Source organism: Halichoerus grypus, chromosome 5 (genome assembly GCF_964656455.1).
Source record: "Halichoerus grypus chromosome 5, mHalGry1.hap1.1, whole genome shotgun sequence".
Taxonomy (NCBI): domain Eukaryota; kingdom Metazoa; phylum Chordata; class Mammalia; order Carnivora; family Phocidae; genus Halichoerus; species Halichoerus grypus.
The window spans coordinates 86164049-86186113 of NC_135716.1; the positions used below are offsets into that span (position 1 = coordinate 86164049).

The 22065-nt window shown below is 47.3% G+C and overlaps 2 protein-coding genes across 10 annotated transcripts in view; both read left to right on the top strand.

The window, feature by feature from the left end:
* OTUD7B (OTU deubiquitinase 7B) overlaps positions 1-10751 on the top strand; it is an 82998-nt gene extending 72247 nt beyond the window's left edge. For all 3 annotated transcript variants that reach the window (XM_078072499.1, XM_036098366.2, XM_036098367.2), the window contains 5 exons: positions 1846-1973; positions 2394-2543; positions 3172-3286; positions 4436-4520; positions 5897-10751. In XM_078072499.1, the coding sequence (XP_077928625.1) occupies positions 1846-1973; positions 2394-2543; positions 3172-3286; positions 4436-4520; positions 5897-7105 (1687 nt within the window). In that variant the 3' untranslated portion in view covers positions 7106-10751. The remainder of the gene's footprint in view (positions 1-1845; positions 1974-2393; positions 2544-3171; positions 3287-4435; positions 4521-5896) is intronic.
* A 1618-nt stretch (positions 10752-12369) lies between these two features.
* Positions 12370-21718, top strand: MTMR11 (myotubularin related protein 11). Of its 7 annotated transcripts, none has more exons than XM_036098368.2 (17): positions 12370-13424; positions 13790-13880; positions 14339-14460; positions 14658-14718; positions 14902-15044; positions 15526-15604; positions 15736-15871; positions 16125-16212; positions 16361-16449; positions 16535-16659; positions 17566-17632; positions 17878-17948; positions 18506-18672; positions 18963-19136; positions 19391-19573; positions 20225-20518; positions 21041-21718. In XM_036098368.2, the coding sequence occupies exons 1-17, from the start codon at positions 13359-13361 to the stop codon at positions 21185-21187; spliced, it is 2103 nt and encodes a 700-aa protein (XP_035954261.1). In that variant the 5' UTR covers positions 12370-13358; the 3' UTR covers positions 21188-21718. The 7 variants fall into 7 exon arrangements, with proteins under 7 accessions (XP_035954261.1, XP_077928629.1, XP_035954262.1 ...); XM_078072503.1 differs by having other exon boundaries at positions 21045-21718; XM_036098369.2 differs by having other exon boundaries at positions 21464-21718.
* The last annotated feature ends 347 nt before the right edge of the window (positions 21719-22065 follow it).

A 22065-nucleotide genomic window follows, 5' to 3' on the forward strand; every position in this document is an offset into this window, starting at 1 on the left:
AAGGGAAGAGAGGGGCTGTGGCAAGGGCACAGAAGGGTGTAACAGCATCGTATGTTCTAGGAACTACAAGAGGTGGGCATTGCCAGAATACAGAGTATATGGTATAGAGTGCTAGATGAGACTGGATAACCAGAGTTTTGTGTGCCATGCTGAGGTTTCTGTTGTACCATGCTGAGGAATTAAAATCATATCCAATCAGACTTTGAGAAATTATAGGACATGATTCAGTTTTCTCAATAAATATATTGCAAGGAAAATAAAAAGGGAGAGGGAACCTAAGTTTAAAGACACTTAGACAAATCAACCAGTGGGAATGTATGGACATTTATAAGACAGCTGGGGAAACGTGAACAATGTCTACATGTTTAATTATTGTTAATTTTTTTTAAAGTGTGATATTAATGGTTGTGTGGTTGTTTTTAAAAGGAGTCCTTTATTTAGGGATAGAAACTGAAAAATTTATGGATGAAATGATACTAGGATTTGATTCAAAATAATCTGGTGGGGTGGGGTGAGGGTGGGGGCTAATAGGGAACTAGATCAAGGTCTAGGTGAAACAACATTGACCATGTGTTTTATAATTGTTGAGGCTGGGTGATGGATACGTGAGAGTTTAGGTATAATATTCTTTCTAGTTTTGAATGTTTAAAATTTTGAAATTTTCTGTAACATAAAGTTAAAAATTATAACCTATCCAGATTTTATTGTGCATAAGAATAATCTGGGAGGCTTGTTAAAGTGCAGATTTGGGGACCTCCACCCTAAGGAAGTTCAGTTGAGTTGGACTGAGCTATGGCCCAGAAATCTGCATTTGTACCAAGTACCCAGTGTTGAATAACATTGCTGTTGGGGTCAGGAAGCCACTGAATTGTGTGTATGCTGGTGACAGGAGCAAATTCGTGTATTTGAACACACTGCTAGCAGAGCGGGTGATGAAGTGGAGGGCATTGAGACTGGGTGCAGTTGTAGTAATCCGGGAGAGAGGCCATGGGTGTGAACAAGAGTGGTGGGCTGCAGACAGGCTGGAGGAGATAGATACGAGAGACACGTAAGAGATGGAATCAGTCAAGCCAGGTGATTAATTAAGATGAAAGATAAAGAAGAGTAACTATTTCACAGATTTCTGATTAGGCTACTAGGTAGATATGGTGAGGGTGAGATGCTGTTCTTCACGTAAGGGAAGATAAGAAGAGGAATTTTTCTTTTTTTTTTTTTTTTGTAGGACATGATACATGTGATGTGTGGGTGGTTGTGGGTAAAGTGAGGCTACACAGTTGTGTCCTGAGCTACATGATAAAGCAAATAGGGGAAGCCTATTGAACAAGATTGGTTTTAACGGAGGGATTACCTCCAGATTCCTAACACTATTTTAGCCTTAGGGCCTTCAAATCTCTTTTCTTGGATTTCCCCATCTCTGAAACGGGAGTAGAAACAGCCACTGTAGCATAAAATAATCAGCTATGTCCATGGCAGCTTTAAGATTAGAAAACCAGGAAAAGGGGGTGCCTGGGTGGCTCAGTCATTGAGCATCTGCCTTCGGCTCAGGTCATGATCCCAGGGTCCTGGGATCGAGCCCCGCATCGGGCTCCCTGCTCCTCGGGAAGCCTGCTTCTCCCTCTCCCACTCCCCCTGCTTGTGTTCCCTCTCTCACTGTGTCTCTCTCTGTCAAATAAATAAATAAAATCTTAAAAAAAAAAAGAAAGAAAGAAAGAAGGAAAGAAAACCAGGAAAGGGCATTCCTCTTTTTCCTCTTTGCAGAACTGGTCTTCAGGGGTGTCTTGTTTGGGTTTCTTCCCTCTCCCCTCTGCGGCACCCCTTCCACTCTCTCCCCTCCTGCAACTCTAGGGTGGAGAGTTCAGAGGAACCTGTATATGAGAGCCTAGAAGAATTCCACGTCTTTGTCCTTGCCCATGTGCTTAGGAGGCCCATAGTCGTCGTGGCCGACACCATGCTGAGGGACTCTGGTGGGGAAGGTGAGTCAGTCCTCGCTGTCCTGAGCACCTTCTATTTGCAGAGCCTTGGGCTAAGCACTGGGAGGAGGGAAGGAAGGGGCTATATGGAGGGAAGGAAGGGGAAAAACAAGGTATACATTAGGACAATGCAAAATTCTCAAGAGATCGAGAGCAAAGCAGTTGGGGTTAATTGATGAGGCTTCTTAAGAAAGCCTGCTTCTCCCTGTGCCACTCCCCCTGCCTGTGTTCCCTCTCTTGCTGTGTCTCTCTCTGTCAAATAAATAAATAAAATCTTTAAAATAAATAAATAAATAAATAGATAGAATGATTAACTAGGGGTTAGAGTGAGTAAAAGGGGGAACTCCCTTGGAAGAGTGGGGTGTGGGGATTGCCCTCTAGGCTAGAACACATCCTGAATAACAGTCTTTGTGGTTGCTGCAGCGTTCGCCCCTATTCCCTTTGGGGGAATCTATCTGCCCTTGGAGGTTCCAGCCAGCCAGTGTCACCGCTCCCCTCTGGTGCTCGCCTATGATCAAGCCCACTTTTCTGCACTTGTGTCCATGGAGCAGAAGGAGAATGCCAAGGAACAAGGTGCTGAATGCGATGTTGGTGTCTTTGGTGTCTTTTGGTCTGCTTTATTTTCACTTGGAAAAACTTAAATAGGAGAGAGTATAGGAGGGAAGAACTAAGTGACATGCAAGCCCAGACAGTGCACACTGATACTGTTTTACTAAGCTAAAGATACGCCAGGGTGTTTAAATTAAAAATAAATACATTTTGACAAAGAGCTTTGGGGAAAAACACAGTAGCCTGCCTGTATTTGCTGCTCCCTGTTCTGGAGTTGAGTGTGTGTATTAAGGTCATAGAACCTTCCAAGTGATGCTTTGCGACTGAGCCACCCAGGCGCCCCTGCTGTATTTGTCTTAATAATGACTTTGAATTTTTTGAATCCACATTAACTGGCAAGAACATCATGAGTGTTTGTTGACTGACTGGGGGGGAGTCGTGGAGATTAGTGGCCTAAATTGTGTGTTGGCTAGTAAGGGAAAACCAGTCTGTCTGTTTTTGATGCCAGTGTAATTCACATGTGAAAACTGAGTGAGCTCAGTTCAAGACCTTTGATATGATCCAGCCTCCTCTTTAGTGAAGTCAGTTTGTGTTCAGTTGCCTTCCTGTCTCCTTAAGGAGACTCCTTGATGACATGTTTCTTCCTCCCCAGCTGTGATCCCACTTACAGATTCAGAGCATAAGCTGCTGCCCTTGCACTTTGCTGTGGACCCCGGAAAGGGCTGGGAGTGGGGCAAAGATGACAATGACAACGTCCGATTGGCCAGGTGAGGCAGGCATAGCCTTCCCACCTGCTAAGTGTCTCTTCCACATACAGCATCCATTTCCCCAGGGACTCTTCCTCAGCTCAGAGGCAAGACAGTCACATCCTAGCTCCGGTGTTTTGGGGAAGATGGAGACGTGGGGGATAGGTTGGGCACCAGGATTCTTACAGCATGCACCTGCTTTTTCTCCCCATGAAAGAGAGGGAAATCCTGGGATCACAACTTGTTCTTTCCTTATGGTATGAGGAGTGTTCTTCTCCTGGGATACATCCCAGAATCTCCAAAACAGTGATCAGAAAATCAGGATAATCAAGTCACACTTTTTCTCCCAGTCCAAGTGAGAGGTGTTTTATTTTATTTATTTAAAAATTTTTTTTAAGATTTCATTTTTTAAGTAACCTCTACACCCAACATGGGGCTCGAACTCACAACCCCAAATCAAGAGTTGCACGCTTTACCAACTAAGCCAACCAGGCACTCCATGAGAGGGGTTTTTAAATAATTGACCGAAGTAGTTAGTTTGCTTTGGATTGTTGCCTTTCTGAATTTAAATAGCCAGAAAAATGTTCTTTCTGCCAGCCCCCCTCCCTGCCACCTCCCAAAGCAGGTTTAGTCCTCAGCCTGTGCCCTCCACAGCTTCCTATGAAGAGGGTATGGATGTAAAAGCTCCTTCCTTACCTCTTACCCAGTGTTTCCTTCTTTGGGCTCCTGACACTGGGATCCAATTGAGAGGGTTTCATTTAAAAACTCAGAATTTATGGCTCTTAAAATAAGTTCTCACCTAAATATCAAAAGCTCCCTCTTAATAATATTTACACCAGCAACAATAATGGCTACTGTTCAGTAAGTATTTCCTGTTTTCCAGACATTATGCTGGGTCCTTTCCAGTACTATTTTAATCTTCACAACAACCCTACAGGGTAGATATTATCTATGCCCATTATCAACCCCAGCTGAGTTCCAGGGAGGGTGAAGTGACTTGCCTCAAGGTCATAAAGCTTAGTACTAATTGGTGGAGCTATAATTCAGACCCCACCTTGTCTGAGTCCCAAGCCATGTAGCCCTCTCCCATTCTACCTCCCAACTGGATCACACGCTTTGCTTTTTAAAGGTCACAGGATATTTTTAATTCTTCCTTTCTCCTCTTCACAGTGTAATCCTGTCCCTGGAGGTCAAATTGCATCTGCTGCATGGCTACATGAATGTGAAGTGGATCCCAGTGTCCTCTGATGCACAGGTGAGGACTTCTCCGACCCCACCCTTGTACGTCCTCCGTTTTCAGCGACGGGGGGAACAAGGAGACTGGGCAGTGGTCTCCTTGTGAATCGCTTCTGAGTGGTAGCTGACGATTCAAGGTTAGTAATAACTGGAAAATATCAGATGAGTTCCAAAAGACACTTTTTCCTGCCTTCTTACCTGTTAGTGACCTCCATTTTCCACAGCTCCTCTCCAGCTCTGCTTTGTGATACTAAAACACATTCAAGAAAAGTTTTCTAGACTTTTTGGTGAACTTGAGATCGTCATTAGTTTGTCCCAAGCCTTATATGTATAGACTTCTGTGGAGGGTACCAGAGGAGACAGAATCGCTTAAGTCTCCTTAAGAGACTGATCTAATAGGTTCTGAGGATATCATCATTCTCCATAGAACAAGAATACAGGAACAAGGGCAGACTGACAGACTCTAGTGCTGAATGTCTAAAAGTTGAGGGGATGCAGAATGGTTAGAGTTGGTTGTGGTTAGTTAAGACTTCCTTGAGATTAATTTTGGGCAAAATCTGGCATAGACAAATTTGTTTTTTAAAGATGTTATTCATTTGAGAGAGAGAGACAGAGGGAGCACAAGCAGGGGGAGAGGCAGAGGGAGAGGGAGATGCAGACTCCCCACTGAGCTTGGAGTGTGACATGGGGCTCAATCCCAGGACCCAACCATCTGAGCCACCCAGGCACCCTAGGCATAGAGAAATTTGTAATAGAGGCGCCTGGGTGGCTCAGTTGGTTAACTGTCTGCCTTAGGCTCAGGTCATGATCCTGGGATTGAGCACATCAGGCTCCCTGCTCAGTGGGGAGTCTGCTTCTCCCTCTCCCTCTGCCTGCCGCTCCCCCTGCTTGTGCTCTCTCTCTCTCTCTTTCTGTCAAATAAATAAAATCTTAAAAAAAGAGAGGGAAATTTATAATAAAGGATATTTTAGTATCTAGGAATATTCTTCCTCCTTACCCAGACGCCATGTATTGTATAGTTGCTCATTGCTCTAGAAGAACGTCAGGCTTCATTTTGTTACCTCCTTATAACAGAAGGGAGTCAAATTGCAGGGGTGAGATAAAAGTTAGATATTTAGATACATCTTTCCCTGGTCCATGGGAGAGCTGACTGGAGCTGGGGAAGGACAGTGCCCTCCCGGGTGACCCTTCCCCACCGTGACAATGGCCCTTTGCTGGAACTAGGCAGGCACTCCAGGGATGGAGTGCACAGGGGTGTTATCAGCCCTTTTCCACGGGGCTAATTCCTGTAGCAATGCTGCAGCAGACCCTGTGAGCCAGATGGAGGGGCCAGAGGGGACTTCCCTCGCCTCAGCCCAGTGGGACAACGAGTAATCCTGTTCTTATATCCTCCAGGCTCCCCTGGCACAACCTGAGTCCCCCACAGCCTCAGCTGGAGATGAGCCCCGGTCCACTCCTGAGTCTGGGGAATCAGACAAGGAGTCGGTTGGCAGCAGTTCTACAAGCAATGAGGGCAGCAAGCGGAAAGAGAAGTCCAAGCGAGGTCGGGAGAAAGACAAGAAGAGAGCAGATTCTGTGGCCAACAAACTGGGCAGCTTTGGCAAAACTTTGGGCAGCAAGCTCAAGAAGAACATGGGAGGCCTGATGCCCAGCAAGGGCTCGAAGCCCGGAGGGGTGGGAACGGGGTCGGGGGTAAGCAGCGGCACCGAGACCCTGGAGAAGAAGAAGAAAAACTCACTGAAGAGCTGGAAGGGTGGCAAGGAGGAGGCAGCGGGGGATGGGCCCGTGTCTGAGAAGCCCACATCTGAGTCTGTTGGTAATGGAGGGAGCAAGTATAGCCAGGAAGTGATGCAGAGCTTGAGCATTATGAGGATTGCAATGCAAGGGGAGGGGAAGTTTATTTTTGTTGGAACCCTGAAGATGGGTCACCGTCATCAGTATCAGGAGGAGATGATCCAGCGGTACCTTTCTGATGCTGAGGAGAGATTCCTGGCCGAGCAGAAGCAGAAGGAGGCAGAGAGGAAGATCCTGAATGGAGCGGTGGGGAGTGGGCCTCCTCCAGCCAAAAAGCCAGAGCCAGATGGCGGGGAGGAGTTGCTGACTGCCCCCCCAGCAGAGTCCAAGGCAGTGGCATTCCCTGCTGGCTACCCTGGGGGCTTTACTGTCCCGCGGCCTGCTGGGGCTGGAGCCCACTGCCAGGAACCCCGGAGGCAGCTGGCAGGGGGGCCTTGGGGGGGGGGCCTACCACCCTATGCCACCTTCCCCAGACAGTGCCCTCCAGGGCGGCCCTACCCCCATCGGGACTGCATCCCGTCTCTGGAGCCAGGCAGTCACCCCAAGGATGGCCTTCACAGGGGTGCATTGTTACCACCCCCGTTCCGCGTGGCTGATTCCTACAGCAACGGCTACAGAGAGCCCCCTGAGCCAGATGGATGGGCTGGAGGGCCCCGGGGGCTTCCTCCAACCCAGACCAAATGCAAACAGCCGAACTGCAGCTTCTATGGACACCCTGAGACAAACAACTTCTGCTCCTGCTGTTACAGGGAAGAACTGAGGAGGAGGGAGCGCGAACCGGGTGGGGAGCTGCTGGTGCACAGGTTCTGAGGGGGGGAGCCTTGGAGGGCAAGGGGGGCTAAACAAAGAGAGTTAAGCTCAACTCATTGGCTCATCAAGACCCAGCCCCCATGCGGATGGGGCAAATGCAGTAATGTCAGTGGGAGCCTGGCCAGGAACTTCTGAAGTGTGTGTGCGCGCGCTGGAGAGCTGCCAGGCTGGCAAGAGCAGGTCAGGGCTGGGCGGTGCCTGGAGGGCCGCGCGAGCCCTTTGTCAATCTTGCTGGGACTGAGGAGGTACAAGGGGGAAAAATGGTGATTCTGTCTCATAACTGCTTGGGTACACCCCAGGACCTAGGGGAAATGAGGGGAAGGTTTAGTGTGTGGGGGTGGGGAGGTGGGCAGAAGTCCGGGGCAGGAGCAGGCAAAGGAGGTTCTCAGTCAATAAAAGAAAAACCAGACCAAAGTTCTTGTAGGTTGGAAAAAAGCACATGACGGTGGAGTTGGGAGTGTGGAGGGAAACTGGGGAATTAGACAGATTTGCTGTTGATTTGAATTAAGGTAGAAATTAGGGTTGGCCAAATTCCTTCTGAGGGATCTGGAAAGACAAGGCAGTAATGTGTCCTCACAGGTGCGTATTAGGAGGGGGTTAGTTTAAATCCGTTTACTGAGATGGGAAAGGGAAGAACTTAAAAGGGGAATCCTTTTCCTCTCAAGTTTTATTTCTTCTAAACAGCCATCTGTCATCTGTTCTGGTTCGAGAGGAGATTGCTGATTGCCCCGTATCTTTTCCTCATCCTTTTTGAGGGCTGAGCTCAGCTAAGTTAAGATTGTGATTTTTTTTAACGACTTTAATTTTATTTAAAAAAAAAAAAAGAAAAAGTTCCCTCAGGGGAAGGGAAGAGTGAGGAGAAGAGCAGCTGTGTGGGCTGAATCTTCTCCAGGTGATCCTTTGTAACTACTTAGCAATAACCACACAGTGGGGTGTGAGTGCACCCTGGGGGGCAGGAGCAGGACATACCTTTGGCCAGACTGTTTCAAACAAAACCAAAAACCATCCTCTGCTGCTGTGTTTCTGTAGAAAGCAACTTATTTTGACTTTTTTTTTTTTTTAAGGAAAAGAAACAAAACGACCCCAGTGAGCAAAAACATTTTAAAAAATGATTTTTTTTTTCTTCCTATGTAAGTGATTCTTTCTCCTTCCTCTCTACTTTTGGAGAATGAACTTAACATCCCGGCTTCTTTTGTTAAGCCATAGCTGACCTTAATCTGTGGTTAGTTTATTAAAATAAGAAAAAAAAATACTTTGTAAGAAGACATATTTTTGATAATAGGATTGATGTTGAAACACGGGGGTAGGGGTTAGGGGCAATTTATAAAAAGGTAGTTAGAGAAATATATTTTAGTGAACTGTAACCACAGATCACAGATTACTCCCAATGAGCTGATCTGTCTTTGGGTTTCCCCCTTTCCCTGACTCAGCCCTTTTCCCCAGAGGGTGGGAGTGGGCCTATGGACACAGAAGGGGGAGCTCCTTTGCATTTTGCACAAAGCACAAGTCTGGACAGCCTTTACTCTGGCCAGCACCATTTCTAAGAGCTTTAAACTGGAGGACCTATCCTGGGCCAATTTTCCTTTTTCTTTCTTTCTTTCTTTTTTTTTTTTTTCTGGGGAAAAAAAAATCAACTATGCAATTGTATACACTCCTGGGTGCATATGAAGAAGGGGAATAAGTGTACTTAAGTGTCCAGAGTGTTAATCGGGGCTGTTTTTCTGTATGTGGATTTCTCTTTTGAGGTATGTACTCCTAACCCATCTCATGGAATGGCATCCCCACATTTGCTCTAAACCGGATGTGGGCTAGGGGTGTGTGTGTGTGTGTGTTGGGGACCTGTAATTGCCATATGTTGCTTCTGCCCAATCAGGAAAGTTGTCATCCCATGTCCCCCAAGACTGTCCTCTTCATTGGAACTGCTCAGAGTTTAGAAAGATTCCTCTTTCTTCAGCAGACTTGAAAGTCACTCATTTTTCAAATCTGATAGTCGATTTAATCATTTCATATGGCTATTAATTCTTAGGCTTTTATTTGAAAATAGAATGGTTTTCAGGAAGCACTGGGGTCAAAGGAGATAGATTCCATAGGAGGGGATGTACATATTTTTGGCCAGGGCTGGGACTAGTACAAGATGAGTACTCCCCTCGGTACAGAACTTTAAGGGGTACTGAAAAACTCAGTGATTAAGATAAATACCATGTTAATGCAGTATTTAAAATACAATACGGGAAAACTCCATGATGAGTAAAATATCAAAATCTTAAAGAAGGATCCAATAAGACTGAGATTAAGGTGAGGGAAATAAGCTGAATTGAGCAAGTATGGGGTTGAATCCTGTCCTTACAATTTTGATACTTAGTTCATTGTGGATATTTTACATTGGTTTTGATGTTCAAAAAATACTGCATTAAGATAGTATGTTGGTTATTGAGTTTTGGGGCACCCCTTAAATTTTGTGCCCGAAGTGAGTGCCTTGCTCACCTCACCCTGTCTCTGGGGCTAGAACAGCACTGGTGAGACCATCACCTCGTGAGCTTCCATCCCCTAAGTGTGCCCACGCAACAGGTGGCTCCAGCTCACACCCGGCACAGCTCACCTAGCTTTCCCGGAGGCGCCCATCTCCAGCATAGGATTCTGGCCTGGACCGATAGGAATGGGAACAGACCAGGGGTTTTCCCAGAGAGTAAAGCCAGGAAAGTTTTAATTCTCCATTGGACTGCTGTGTTTGGATTTGATTTGTTATTAGATTCTAGCTAATACTTTTGTTTTTAAAAACTGAGGACAAATGAACAAAAACAGAAACCTTGTGTCATGTTTGTTTTTGTTTTGATTTATAAACTAACCAATCCCAATTTATTTGACCTCTTTTCAAATAAAAAAGGTAGAAATTCTGGGGGGTTGCTTAGGAGTGAATATGATAAAATAGGGCTTTATTTAGGCCCTGTAGCTTTTTATTCAGCAATAAATTATTTTTGTTTAATTTGGGAAGGTAACTATATATTGAGGCATTAAAAAAAAAAATTCTCCATTCTAAGGATGACGGGCCCTGAGTCAATGGATGTTTTTCAGTAGGGATGAGTAAAGACTGTTTTGCTTTATTCTTTGAGGGGGTTTTGTGGGATGGAGGGTGAAGGAATAATGCCTGGGAAATGAAAACAGACTCTGGTTGGTTTGTGGTATTTTGGGAAGATGAGGGGGTGGAAGAGGCAAGCCCATGCAGTTACTGTGCTGGGAGAGGGGAGGAGGGGGGACATGACGTGCACCCAAAATGAGCAAAAATTCCTTGGTTAAGGATGGGTATGTGGCTGAAGGGGGAGGCAGATCCTGTCACCCTGGCTGAGGGATGGGATCTCTCAGGCTTAAATAAGTGCACTTAGTTCCTTTAATCCAGGGCATTGGGGTACCTACTGAGGTTTTTATTGGAGAGGGAAATATTTGGGGTTCTTATTTTTCCCCTCTTAAGACAGTGCTACCCCTCCACCCTACATTGTCCACCCCAGCCTTGACGGAGCAAGTATACTATAGGATAGGTCTCCAAATTCCTACCTTAATCTGTGTCGTTTTATTGGGAGTTACAAGATTTAATCAAAAGTTTTTCCCTCATACTGGATCCTGTCAACAAAATAAAAAGATTATATCAAAACTTTTTTTTTTTTTTTAAAGATTCAGTCTCTTTATGGAGTGGGGATGGTGTGAAACTTGGTGCTACACAGGGCCTAGAGAGAAGTACTCTCCCTCTCTTCTTGGCTCGGTTTCTTCTCAAGCACAACTAAAGCTTACAGACCAATAAAACAAAAGTTAGCAATGACTTCATATCGTGTATTTGGGAAGTGATACAGAGGCAGAAAAAATGGAACTGGTTCCGAATGGTCTCCTTTCTAAACAGCCACACACATCCAAGGCTCCAGTCACATTTGTCTTTCCCATTAAGGCGCTTCAGTGATGACTGTCCCCTCAGACACCAGTCGTCTTCTTTCTCCAAGCAGTCAGTGCCCCAGGCACAGATGAGAAGACAGACTTGGAAGCCCCTTCCCCGCCTGGAATCACCTGCATCTCAGATTTTTCTAATTTCTTTTTCCCTCCAGGCCCTTCAACTGCAGATTCAGTGAGTCAGACAGGCACTCCTGTCTCTTTCACTTTGTCGATACCCAGCCTGCAGATAGCAGGGTGTTTTGCCCCTGTACTTTAAGTAGCTTAACAAAATATTTATTATGACCTCCTCATGTAGACTTTATCCATGCCACCGCCCTTCACTGGCCACGTGGGTTAGGGGGGTTAGGAAAGAGGAACGGAAGCTGGCTGACGGTAACCGGAGAGCAGTGGGGTGTGGGGAGGACGTTGGCCTCTTTCTGTGCTTATAACTGGATCTGTGACTCATCTTGTGAGTCACTCAGCTCCACCCCCCTCCTCCAGCTGCCCCTCCCAGCGGCCTTCACTCTTGGCACAAACCTGCAACCAGACCAGCATTCTGAAAATGGAAAAATCTGATACAGCCCCTTGCTTCTGCATCCTTCCTTTCATCCACTAAAACCTCCACTGGTAGGGGGTTACTGAGAGGTACCCTTTTACTTAGCCCTTGGCTGTTGCCCCTTTGCATTCTCGTGCTCAGCCAAGTCATCCACTTTTTTCTGCCTTCCACCTCCCCCCATTCCCCTGATGTTTTTTTTCCTCCAGTTTGGATTCCTCTGCTGCTGCTATACCTCAAAATATTAAGAATAGAATGAGGCTCTTGAATGAAGGGTAGTGGGGAGAGGGAAAATGGAGAATGGGATTTTAAAATTGTGGAACACAGCTCTTCCTACTGCAAGAGACCTTGGGAAGTATTTCTTCCCCCAAGAGATTGAGGCCCATGGAAAGTAGGTGGGGTTGGGGGTGCTTGGGAACTTTTAGGACTTCTAGAATAAGGCTTCTGGGCCACCTTCCTAGCAGGTGTATGCCTCTTTGTTCCAAATTAACTTCCTGTCTCACAATATCTTCATTATTTCCACAATATCAGCCAAGACAGGGAACTTTTACAGCCGAGGCCGGAAGGGTGTGTGTGCTGAGGGGAGGAGAGAGTTGAGTGTCACTTTGGAAAACTGGGGCCCCCACTTAAGGTCTGCTGCCTCTGTACAGACTCAAAATCAATAAAATAGCAGCTCATTAACCCTTATTTTGTATTTCATTTCCCGTCTTTTTCGCATCTAAATGCAGACTTTTGCTTCCTACCCAGGCGCCAGTTCCTTTATTTCCCTCCTAGGGTCCTCCCCACCCACCTCTGCTCTGCTCCTCAGGTTGCAGGGGGGATGGTGGGGGATGGGGCCGTTGAACTGATAGAGGTTTCCAGCCCTCAGCTTTGAAGGTCCTGAACATGAATCATTAATTTGGAGATCTGGTGTCTGGGTTGGAGGGAGGGGTCATGTACCTGGAATGGGCTCTGGTTTCCCACTGGTTGTGTGTGTGTGTGTGTGTGTGGTGTGTCGGATTAAGTGGTAAGATCTCCTCCTTGGGCCTCCCTCCACCCCCAGAACTTGCACATAAACACACCTGACTTGTCTGCATCCCAGAGATATTTCAATTTCTCTCCCCAGTGTTCTCAGGGCACCCTCCACATGAGGTATGTTTCATGCTCTCTGGAGAACGATGTACAAAATGCTTTTAACTCCCCTCCCTCATTTCTTGGGCCTCCCCAGGCAAAAATCCCCTGAGGCCCAATTTCCTACTACTTTTGTCAGGTGTGTCAGGGGAGGCCGCAAGGAAGCCTGAACTGCTTTTGCATTCCTCCCACCACACCACCCTCTTTAAGAAGACAAAAAAACGGAGCCCAAATTATTCCGGGTTAATACTCGGTATTACTGTTCCCTCAAATAATTTCCAGTGCTTGTGAACAGAAAGAGCATAGGATCTGGGATTGTGGAAAGAATCTGGGTACTTTTTTTCCCGTTACCCATTTTTTCCTCACCTTTTCCAGGCTCCTCCACTTTTTCAAAACTGTGTGTATTCCCCTTTAAGGGGCTGGGCATCTCTCCCGCCCTCTCCAGAGTCGACTGAAGTTTCCGAGGAGCCTCCTCTAGCTGGGTTGGACACACCTTTCAAAAGACCCCTAATCGTGCTCCGTGCACCTCAAACGCTCCTTTCCCTGGTGCTGTCCCCTGCCCCTCTCCCTGACTTCCCTCTTCTCAACTACAAGATTCAGCCTCTCCCTAAGGGGCTTGAGCATCCTCAAAGTTTCCCACCCTTCACTGCTCCGTCCCCGGATGGAGCCAGAGAAATGTGGTGGGGGGGTCGGGGCCAGAGTTTCAACATCGCCCCCCAGAAGGCGGAGCCAGACATGGGGGTAAGGAGAGGAGACTTGGGCTTGGGAGGGAAGGGCACCGTGGGCCCGAGGGTGTGAATAAGGAGGATAGGATATGAAGATAAAAGAGGGGCTAGGAAAGGAGCTCGAAGAGGAGGAGGGTGTGTCCCATACCAACTTTGCTTGATGGAGCTTGGTCTGTCTTTTTCACAGTCTCAAGTTCATTGTCTCATTATCCATTAACCAGCCCCTCCCTTTACTGTCTGCCAACTGGGTCCTAAGCTCCCACAGCTGCTGATCTCAGTTTCCCCTGAGAGTCTGAGTGTAGGCCTCCAATGGTGGCTGCTGAGGTAATCCCAGACCCGGGGGTTGGAGAGGCCTGGGGATTAACCCTACACCCTTCACAGCTCTCTGGACCGAAGTCTGTCCAGAGGACTGGGATGCTGGAGTCCAGGAGTTGTCAGCTTGGCAGTCACCTGGCCTCAGGATGCCTCCCAGGTAATAACTTCCCTTCCAATACTTCCAATCTCCAAAGACTCTTCCAAATTTCATCCTGCTCAAACTTTGCTTCAAACCTCACCAAAGATACCTCTGTATTCCTCTACTTGCTTAAAGTGCTTCTGTCTGAGGCTTGCTCTCTTCTCTGTCAGAGCTGGCTAGGAGCCTGGACCTTGATGGTCCCTGTTTTCCGGACTCTCTTACTTCCTTTTCTCATTTACTTATTCAAGAGGTGTTTGAGTACCTACTCTGTGCCAGGCACTGTTTTAAGCTCTAGAGTAAAAGAATACAAATGATCTCCTGCTAAGCTTTTGTTCTAGTGGAGCTGGGGGAGGATCTTAATCTTCCCTCTTTACATCCTCCTGTCACCTACACCTACACCCTCAGAGGAGTAGGTGTATACCAGTGTGGGTGACACTGGGAATAGTCATAACCTGGCTTTCTGCCTTCCCCTGTAGGGGAGCAGATCCTAGCATGGGCCCCAGGGGTGAGGAAGGGGCTGGAACCTGAATTGCCTGGAACCCTGATCTGCACCAACTTGAGGGTCACCTTCCAGCCCTGTGGATGGCAACGGAGTCAGGTGAGATGGTGAGGGCAATGGAAAGGACAGTTAGTGAGAAATGTATTGGGGAGACTAGAAGGATTTAGACAAGTGAGACAGGGAGAGTTATGCTTAAGGGGTTGTCAGGATTATCTCCAGGGAGGTTAGAGATTGCCAAGGTAGGACAATGAGCAAGATTTCAGATGTCTTTAGCATCAGTCATGTGCTTCCTCTAGGAGACTCCCCTGAGCAGTGAATATGATTTTGTCCTGGTCAACATTGGGCGATTAGAGGCTGGTGAGTGGTGGTGGTGGGGGGGGCGGTGTGAGGTGTTGGTGAAGGGGCTTACCGGGGGCTCACCCTTCCTCATCCTTCCTCTATTCTCAGAGGGCAGCAGGGATGGAGTGGGATGGGCTGGAAGACTTCCTTGTAAAGGGACCTTGATCCATGGCTGCACTGCTTTCTAACTCTTGCCTTCAGTGAGTGGCCTGTCCAGAGTCCAGCTCCTCCGTCCAGGGTCCCCACTTAAATTTACCCCTGAGGAGATTCTCATTCATGGCCGAGACTTCCGGCTGCTCAGAGTTGCTTTTGAGGCTGGAGGACTAGAGCCTCAGGCCTTTCAGGTAAGAGGCCTTCAACTCAAAGATGACTCCTCCCCTTAGAGCCTTAGGATCCTTTCCTTAGCATTCCTACTACTCCCCGATCTCCTAGGACCCCTCTCATCCTTCTGTCTGCTTCTCTCCTCAAGGAGAGGCTAAAAGGCTGGGATAAAGGATAGTATAATGAGAGTAAGGGGCCTGAATTCTAGCCTGGCACTGCCGATTATCAGGAGTGTGACAGCAGGCAAGTTTCTTCCTTTGAGAAACAGGGAGGGCTGGATGATTCTTCCTCGCAGAATTGACATTCTGTGATTCTGTGATTCTGTGGTTCTGGATATGATCTCCTGACCCCAGTTCCCACCACCTGTGGAAGCTCCCTTCCTTAAGGACTGTCTTCTCTGTTCTCTGTTGGTGGCAAAGACAGTTGAACAACACATGGGTCCCATGTCCTCCTCTTCACTTTTTCAGTCTGAGCCAAAAGGCTGGGATGCCCTCTCCTCCACAGGTGACCATGGCCATTGTCCGAGCCAGAGCTCAGAGCAGTCAAGCCCAACAGTATGCAGGGATATCCCTGAGCAAGGCTGGTGAGTGACGGTGCTTTAGGGTAGGGAAAGGGTAAAGAATCTGGAAGAGCAGAGGCTGGCTGAAGACAGTAGAGCTGAGACGCTCTCTCTGGTTCCTCTTCCTTCTTTTCTGTGCTTCATTCCTGCCCTAGGCCAGAGTTCAGGGTCCAGAAAACCACCTGTTCCCCTCTTGGAGACATCAGAAGACTGGGAGACTGAGCGGAAAAAGCAGGGGGCCGGGGGCTGGAGGGTCAGCCCTGTCAATGAGAGGTTCGACGTAGCCACCAGGTGATCCCTCAGTCCACCCCAACCCCCGCTGCCCTCCCAATCTTCCCACAGTTCTCAGATCCTCTAAAGCGAAGACTGCCCACAAACTCTAGTCTCTTACGGTATCCACAAAGCTATCCCCCTTACTGCCTAGATCTCTAAACCTGAGGTCCCTTGAAATAATTCCCTCCCAAGTGACTTCCTTGTAATGACAGGTCTGCATTATAATGAGTTCACTGAGCCAAGCTGTGACTGTTAACTCTCAATTTCACAGCCTCCCCCGTTACTTCTGGGTCCCTAAGCGAACTTTGGACAGTGAGGTCAGGAGAGCATTTGGCCACTTCCATCAGGGCCGTGGACCGGTCAGTGTGGGGGCCAGGGTGATGGTTGGGGATTAGATGGTTATGGGAGGTCAGGGGGGGTCATTGCGGAGGGAGATCAGGGTGGGGGCAGGATAGGGTGGGGCTAGCAGGTTCTCCCACGGTGATCCTAACGTCCCACCATCCGAAGCGCCTGTCCTGGCATCACCCTGGGGGCAGTGATCTTCTCCGCTGTGGTGGCTTCTATACAGCCAGCGACCCTAACAAGGAGGATATCAGGTGAGGGGAGGTTTGATGAGTAGACTCAAGGGTTGGAGGTTCAGGACAGACTTGTTCCCTTACCTTGGGACTTCTTCCCCTCCAGAGCAGTGGAGTCGATGCTCCAGGCTGGGCATTCGGATATTGTCCTGGTGGACACTGTGGATGAGCTGCCTAGTCTTACAGATGTCCAACTTGCCCACTTGAAGCTGAGGGCCCTCTGCCTGCCTGGTGAGATAACCTCTGACCCCTACCCCCACCCCTAGGTCTGCTCACCCTAACCTGGTTTACCCTTTTGCCTGTTACAGTATGACTAACCCTTCAGGCCAAAGATCCACAGTTTTCTATTCAACTCCCATCTCCCACAGACTCACTGATTTCCTGTCTTCCTGTCCCCAGTGTATTCTTTTTTTTTTTTTAAACAGCTTTATTGAGATATAATTTACATACCATAAAATCCACCCTTCACCCATCTTAAGTGTTCAGTGAATTTTATTACATTTACAAGGTTGACAACTGTCACTGCAATTATAATTGTAGTAACCTCATGACCATTTACAGTTACTGTTCATTTCTATCCCCAGTCCTGGGTAACCACTACCCAACTTATTCTTAACCCTCAGGCTGCAGACCCTGAATCACGAATCCTGAGTTCTCCTGATCTCTTTGTCCTTCTTTTTTTTTTTTTTTAATTTTTTTATTGTTATGTTAATCCCCATACATTACATCATTAGTTTTAGATATAGTGTTCCATGATTCATTGTTTGTGCATAACACCCAGTGCTCCATGCAGAACATGCCCTCCTCAATACCCATCACCAGGCTAACCCATCCTCCCACCCCCCTCCCCTCTAGAACCCTCAGTTTGTTTTTCAGAGTCCATCGTCTCTCATGGTTCTTCTCCCCCTCCGATTTCCCCCCCTTCATTCTTCCCCTCCTGCTACATTCTTCTTCTTCTTTTTTTCTTTCTTAACATATATTGCATTATTTGTTTCAGAGGTACAGATCTGAGATTCAACAGTCTTGCACAATTCACAGCGCTTACCAGAACACATACCCTCCCCAGTGTCCATCACCCAGTCACCCCGTCCCTCCCACCCCTCTCTTTGTCCTTCTGACCCCTCTACTCTCTCTCAGATTCATCTGCAGCTGAGGAGAAATGGCTCTCAGCCCTGGAAGGAACACGATGGTTGGATTATGTCAGGTACTCCCTCATTTTCTAGCTATGATTTATATAATTCAACCCTCCCCAACCTTCTGTTAACTTGAATTCCTAAATAGCCTTCCATTAACTCTTCTCTTTGGTTTCCCAAGAAGACTCTTATTTGCTGCTCCTTAGAAGGAGAATGGGCAGAACTTTGGAGTCTGCCTCTTTTCCATTCCATGACCCATTACTCCCTTCTTCCAGGCTTATCATTCTTCTCTCCTCTTCCTCATCTGCCCCCGCAGGTCTTGTCTTCGAAAGGCCAGTGACATCTCAGTCTTAGTGACATCCAGGGTTCGCTCTGTAGTACTCCAAGGTGAGTTTCTTGGGTTAACCTACTCCCTTCCTTCCTTTTTCCTTTACCCACCCAACTGGGAGGAAGATCTGTAAGTCTTCCTTGTCCCCGTCTAGTACTAGGATCCTCCTCTCCTATAACTAGGAACTACCCATGGGCCCCACTCATCCTTCAGTGCTACCCCTGCCTCCCAGTAGTAGTAGTACTACTACTAGCTGTAGTGTTACTACAGCTTGTGGTCCCTAACAGCAGGGTTCTTCGCCTTCTGTTCCCATCCTTCCATCAATAGATGGTGACTGGGTTGGAGTGGGATGAACAGTGTGGAAGCTGGGTTGAGATTTATGATTCTGCCTCCTACACGTGAAGCTGGGTATTTCTATCCAGGTGGAGTCTGTGAACTGAATCATTCAAGGTCTTTATTTTCTTTTCACTTCTATTTGCCCTCTCAATCCTACCTAACCAAAACTTTTCTCCTCTGTGTCCCTCTCTTCTTCTTGCCACGTTTCCTTTTCCCATTTTCTTCTGCCCTAGTTTCTTGGCCCCTCCTTCTTTGTCCCTTCTCCCTCTTTGTCACCCAGAGCGCGGTGATCGTGATTTCAATGGCCTCCTCTCTTCACTCGTCCAACTGCTTTCAGCCCCTGAAGCCCGAACACTGCTTGGCTTCCAATCACTAGTGCAGCGAGAGTGGGTGGCAGCTGGACATCCCTTCCTGACCCGACTTGGGGTAACTGGAGCCAGTGAAGAGGTAAGATCATTTTGGGAGGGTATTGGAGGAAGATTACTAAAGATGTAAGGGGATGAGAAAACTATATAGTATAATCCACTGGAAGTAAAATTGGGTTAGAAGGATCCTGAGATTAGGTTAGGTTTGAAGGGAGACCTAGATGAATGAGGCACCACAACCCCCTACTACCCTCAATCCAGATTTCCATTCCCTGACCTTAGTGGCCCTGTTGGCTGTGTCCCTTGTCCCCCATCATTTTGTCATCCTCCCCCTTTAGGTGCCTTCTAACCTCTCACTTTGCCTCTTCTCAGGCTCCAGTGTTTCTCCTCTTCCTTGATTGTGTCTGGCAGCTCCTCCAGCAGTTTCCAGCTGAGTTTGAATTCTCAGAGTTTTTCCTTCTTGCTCTTCATGACAGTGCCAGGGTTCCTGACACTCTCACATTCTTGAGAGATACTCCCTGGGAGCGTGGAAAGCAGAGTGGACAGGTCAGTGACTTCCATTTTTGAGCTGCCTTTTCTTCTCCTTGAGAAATACCCTCTAAAGTTTAGTGTTGATTTATGGAAAGTGAGGTCTGTGGGTGGGGAAGGGGGAGGTTGGTGCTCATTCTCATGACTGGACTTTCACCCTACATCTGATTCCCAGAGGAAGAGGTGAGCTTTTCACAATTTCTCTCCAGACTTGGGAAAAGGATTACTTTTTTGTTTGTTTAACCACCCTTTTTCTTGTTTCCTCTGTCCAGTTCAACTCCTATACACAAATCTATACCGCAGGGTACTCCCAACTCCCTGCTGGGAACTCCGTTAACCCACAGCTGTCTGTCTGGGACTGGGATTTACGCTACAACAGTGAACAGATACTACAATTCCATAACCCTGGCTATGACCCGGAACACTGCCCAGATTCCTGGCTCCCTAGACAGCAGGTGAGGTGTCTTCCTAAGTTCCTTTGACTTTCTCACAGGCTCATTCTACTAGATAGGGAGAAGTAGAAAGACACGGTGTCTTGAGTTCCCCAGGGAAAACTGCCCCACACTTCTGTAGCTGTCACTTAGAGTCTCTGACCGTCCCCAGGAAGGCAGAAATCCTAGAATAGCACAGAGGATTGTCCTCATCTTTATTAGTTTTTCTATCTCTTACACACATTTTTTTTTTTTTAAGATTTATTACTTATTTTAGAGAAAGAGAGCATGTGAATGTCGGTTTGGGGTGGGGGGGAGAGAATCTCAAGCTGACCCCCATTGAGCGAGCGCAGAGCCCGATATGGGTCTGGATCTCACAACCCTGAGATCATGACCTGAGCTGAAATCAAGAGTTGGATGCTTAACTGACTGAGCCACCTAGGCAACCCCTTTCTTACACACATTTTATAAGTTTCCCTAAAATTGACTTTAATCAGACCTGAGGCCTAGTTTGAAGCCTAATGAGTAGAGAAAGAGTTCTCAGGGGGAGTCCTGTAGTTTGATCACTAATGCAGTGTGAGTAGGTGGCAGGTAGACATTCCTTCCTGACGCAGTTTGGTGAAAGTGGGGTCATCTGGTTTCTAGGTTGCCAGTTGATTTCGCTTTTCCCTTTAGCCAAACTTCATGGTTCCTGGACCCCCCAGTTCTGTGTGGCTCTTCTCCAGAGGGGCTCTGACGCCCCTGAATCAGCTCTGTCCTTGGCGGGACAGTCCCTCCCTGCTGGCAGTCTCTTCTCGTTGGCTCCCTCGACCTGCTATTTCCGCTGAAAGCCTGGCTGATCAGGAGTGGGGGCTCCCCTCACACTGGGGAGCTTGCCCTTTACCCCCAGGGTTGCTGCTGCCTGGGTATCTGGGACCCCAGATCAGGCTGTGGAGACGCTGCTACCTGAGGGGAAGGCCTGAGGTCCAGGTAAGGAGGGAAGACAGGGATAGGGAGTGGGAAAAGGGGCCTGACTGCTAAGCCAAATGTTCTGGGAGAAACCAGATGTTTTTAGGAGCTGTAAAAGCAAGGGGCTGGGGGGACTGAGGAGTGAACTACCATTCCTGTTGTTATCAGAGTGGATAAGTTTGGGAGTGTGTGTGTATGTATGGGAAAGACTGCTTGTGGTTCAGATCAAGTAGAACCTAGGGCATAGTTGGAGGAGGAAAGAGAATTAAAGATGCCAGAGGTGATGGGAACTAGACTTATCATGGGGATCACTTTGTAAGGTATACAAAGATCAACTTTTTTGTATAAAATTGTATAAAAGTATAATTTTATAAAAGTATAAAAAAACACTAGGATGTGCACCTGAAACTAACAGGATATTATATGTCAATTATAATAGTAATAATAACTTAAAAAGATACCAGAAGTAATGGACAGATCTCAAAAACAGGGAGCTAGAGCTGTAATAATACTCCTCTCTGCCTTTCTTCACCCCCTCCCCAGAAAGGCCTCTCAGCTCCCACAGTCTCTGGCCTCCAGGATGAGCTATCCCATCTTCAGGAGCTTTTAAGGAAATGGACACCAAGAATATCTCCTGAGGATCATTCCGAGAAAAGAGATCCAAATACCATTGTCTCCCAATCCCGTTGAAATTGTTGTCTTTTTTATGGGCACGGCAGAGGGTGATCTGGGGTGAGGGAGGGTTCTTTTTAATCCTCCAATTTTTCTTATCTGTTCTTGCTGTCTCAGCTTTTGACACTCCAGCCCTCAACAAGCTCACTGACCTGGCTTTCTGTTGCAGATGGGTGGTGCTAACCTTCTCCTAGTTGCCCTGTCCAGTTCCGTTCTTCGAGATAGGTTTCTTAGGATTTCAGGAATTAAGAAACAAAAGCAATCCAGAATACGATTACCTTTGGTTTTTTTCAGGGCAATTCTATCCCTTTGGATATCGAGCTGTTAAATTGTGAGACGAGAGATGCTGTTCATCAGTTCTAACAAGATGGCCTACAGAACTCATTCTCACCTCCTCTTGCTGCTTCTGTAATTCCAGTTTCTGTTTCTTCCCTTTAGTTTTCTATGGGTATGCAGTGGGTATGGGAGGCAGCCTGTCTCTGCCAATTGTATATTTTGTAGTAACATTTCTATTTAAGGAGTTCATTAAAAAACAGTATTTATACACGGTGCTGGCATTATCACTTGTGTCTGAATAAAAGATCCTAGGTTAAGAAATTGATGGGTATGAACCGGAAGAGGATGGGACCCACCATTTTACTGTTAAGGAAATATGGGGCTAGGTCAGGCCAAGTCCACATGCAACTTTTTAGAGAAGATGGGGCAAAGAGCATACCAAGACATTGTTGCTGGGCCCGAGGTGTTCTGGCGGTTGAAACTAAGGCCTCTGGACTCCAACGTCAACCACCCCTCGGCTTTGGCCACACTTCATCTCTGGGTCTCAGGTTTCCATCACCCCCCATACAATAGGACTAGGTGAGCTTGGACGTCACCCCAGCTCAGACGTTCCGCAAACC

What these genes read in the sequence shown, in the direction of transcription:
- MTMR11 (XM_036098368.2), top strand. Translation starts at nt 13,359, where the DNA reads ATGTGGTGGGGGGGTCGGGGCCAGAGTTTCAACATCGCCCCCCAGAAG. An exon ending in CCTAACAAGGAGGATATCAG is followed by an intron (nt 16,450 to 16,534) that starts GTGAGGGGAGGT and finishes CTTCCCCTCCAG; the next exon opens with AGCAGTGGAGTCGATGCTCC. An exon ending in GTGGAAAGCAGAGTGGACAG is followed by an intron (nt 19,137 to 19,390) that starts GTCAGTGACTTC and finishes TCCTCTGTCCAG; the next exon opens with TTCAACTCCTATACACAAAT.